This window comes from Gavialis gangeticus, unplaced genomic scaffold (assembly GCF_001723915.1).
Source record: "Gavialis gangeticus isolate Ggan-Ray unplaced genomic scaffold, GavGan_comp1, whole genome shotgun sequence".
Classification (NCBI taxonomy): domain Eukaryota; kingdom Metazoa; phylum Chordata; order Crocodylia; family Gavialidae; genus Gavialis; species Gavialis gangeticus.
The window spans coordinates 27169890-27170140 of record NW_017728995.1 but is presented as its reverse complement, the minus strand read 5'-3'; the positions used below and the strand labels follow the sequence as shown (position 1 = coordinate 27170140).

At 78.5% G+C, this 251-nt stretch overlaps 1 protein-coding gene across 1 annotated transcript in view; it reads left to right on the top strand.

Annotated features, from left to right (window-relative positions):
* Positions 1-29: 29 nt before the first annotated feature.
* DCUN1D1 (defective in cullin neddylation 1 domain containing 1) overlaps positions 30-251 on the top strand; it is a 40223-nt gene continuing 40001 nt past the window's right edge. The window contains exon 1 of the mRNA XM_019503358.1: positions 30-174. Coding sequence (XP_019358903.1) covers positions 172-174 — 3 coding nt within the window. The 5' untranslated portion in view covers positions 30-171. The remainder of the gene's footprint in view (positions 175-251) is intronic.

Sequence of the window (251 nt, the reverse complement as noted above, 5' to 3'; positions counted from 1 at the left end):
GCAGCGGACACACTGCGCATGCGCGGGCGGCGGCGGAAGGGCCCGTGAGGAGCCGGAGCCTGAGGAGCCGCCGCCGCCGGAGGAGGAGGAGGAAGAAGAAGGCGCGCCGCTGCCGCCCTCGGTCCGCGCCCGAGCCCGAGCCGGGAGGGGAGAGGCCCGCACAGCCCCACCATGGTGAGAGTCGGCCCGGCCTCCGCCAGCGCTGCGGCCTAGTCGTGCCGGCGCCGGGGCCTGCCCCGCTGCAGCCTCCG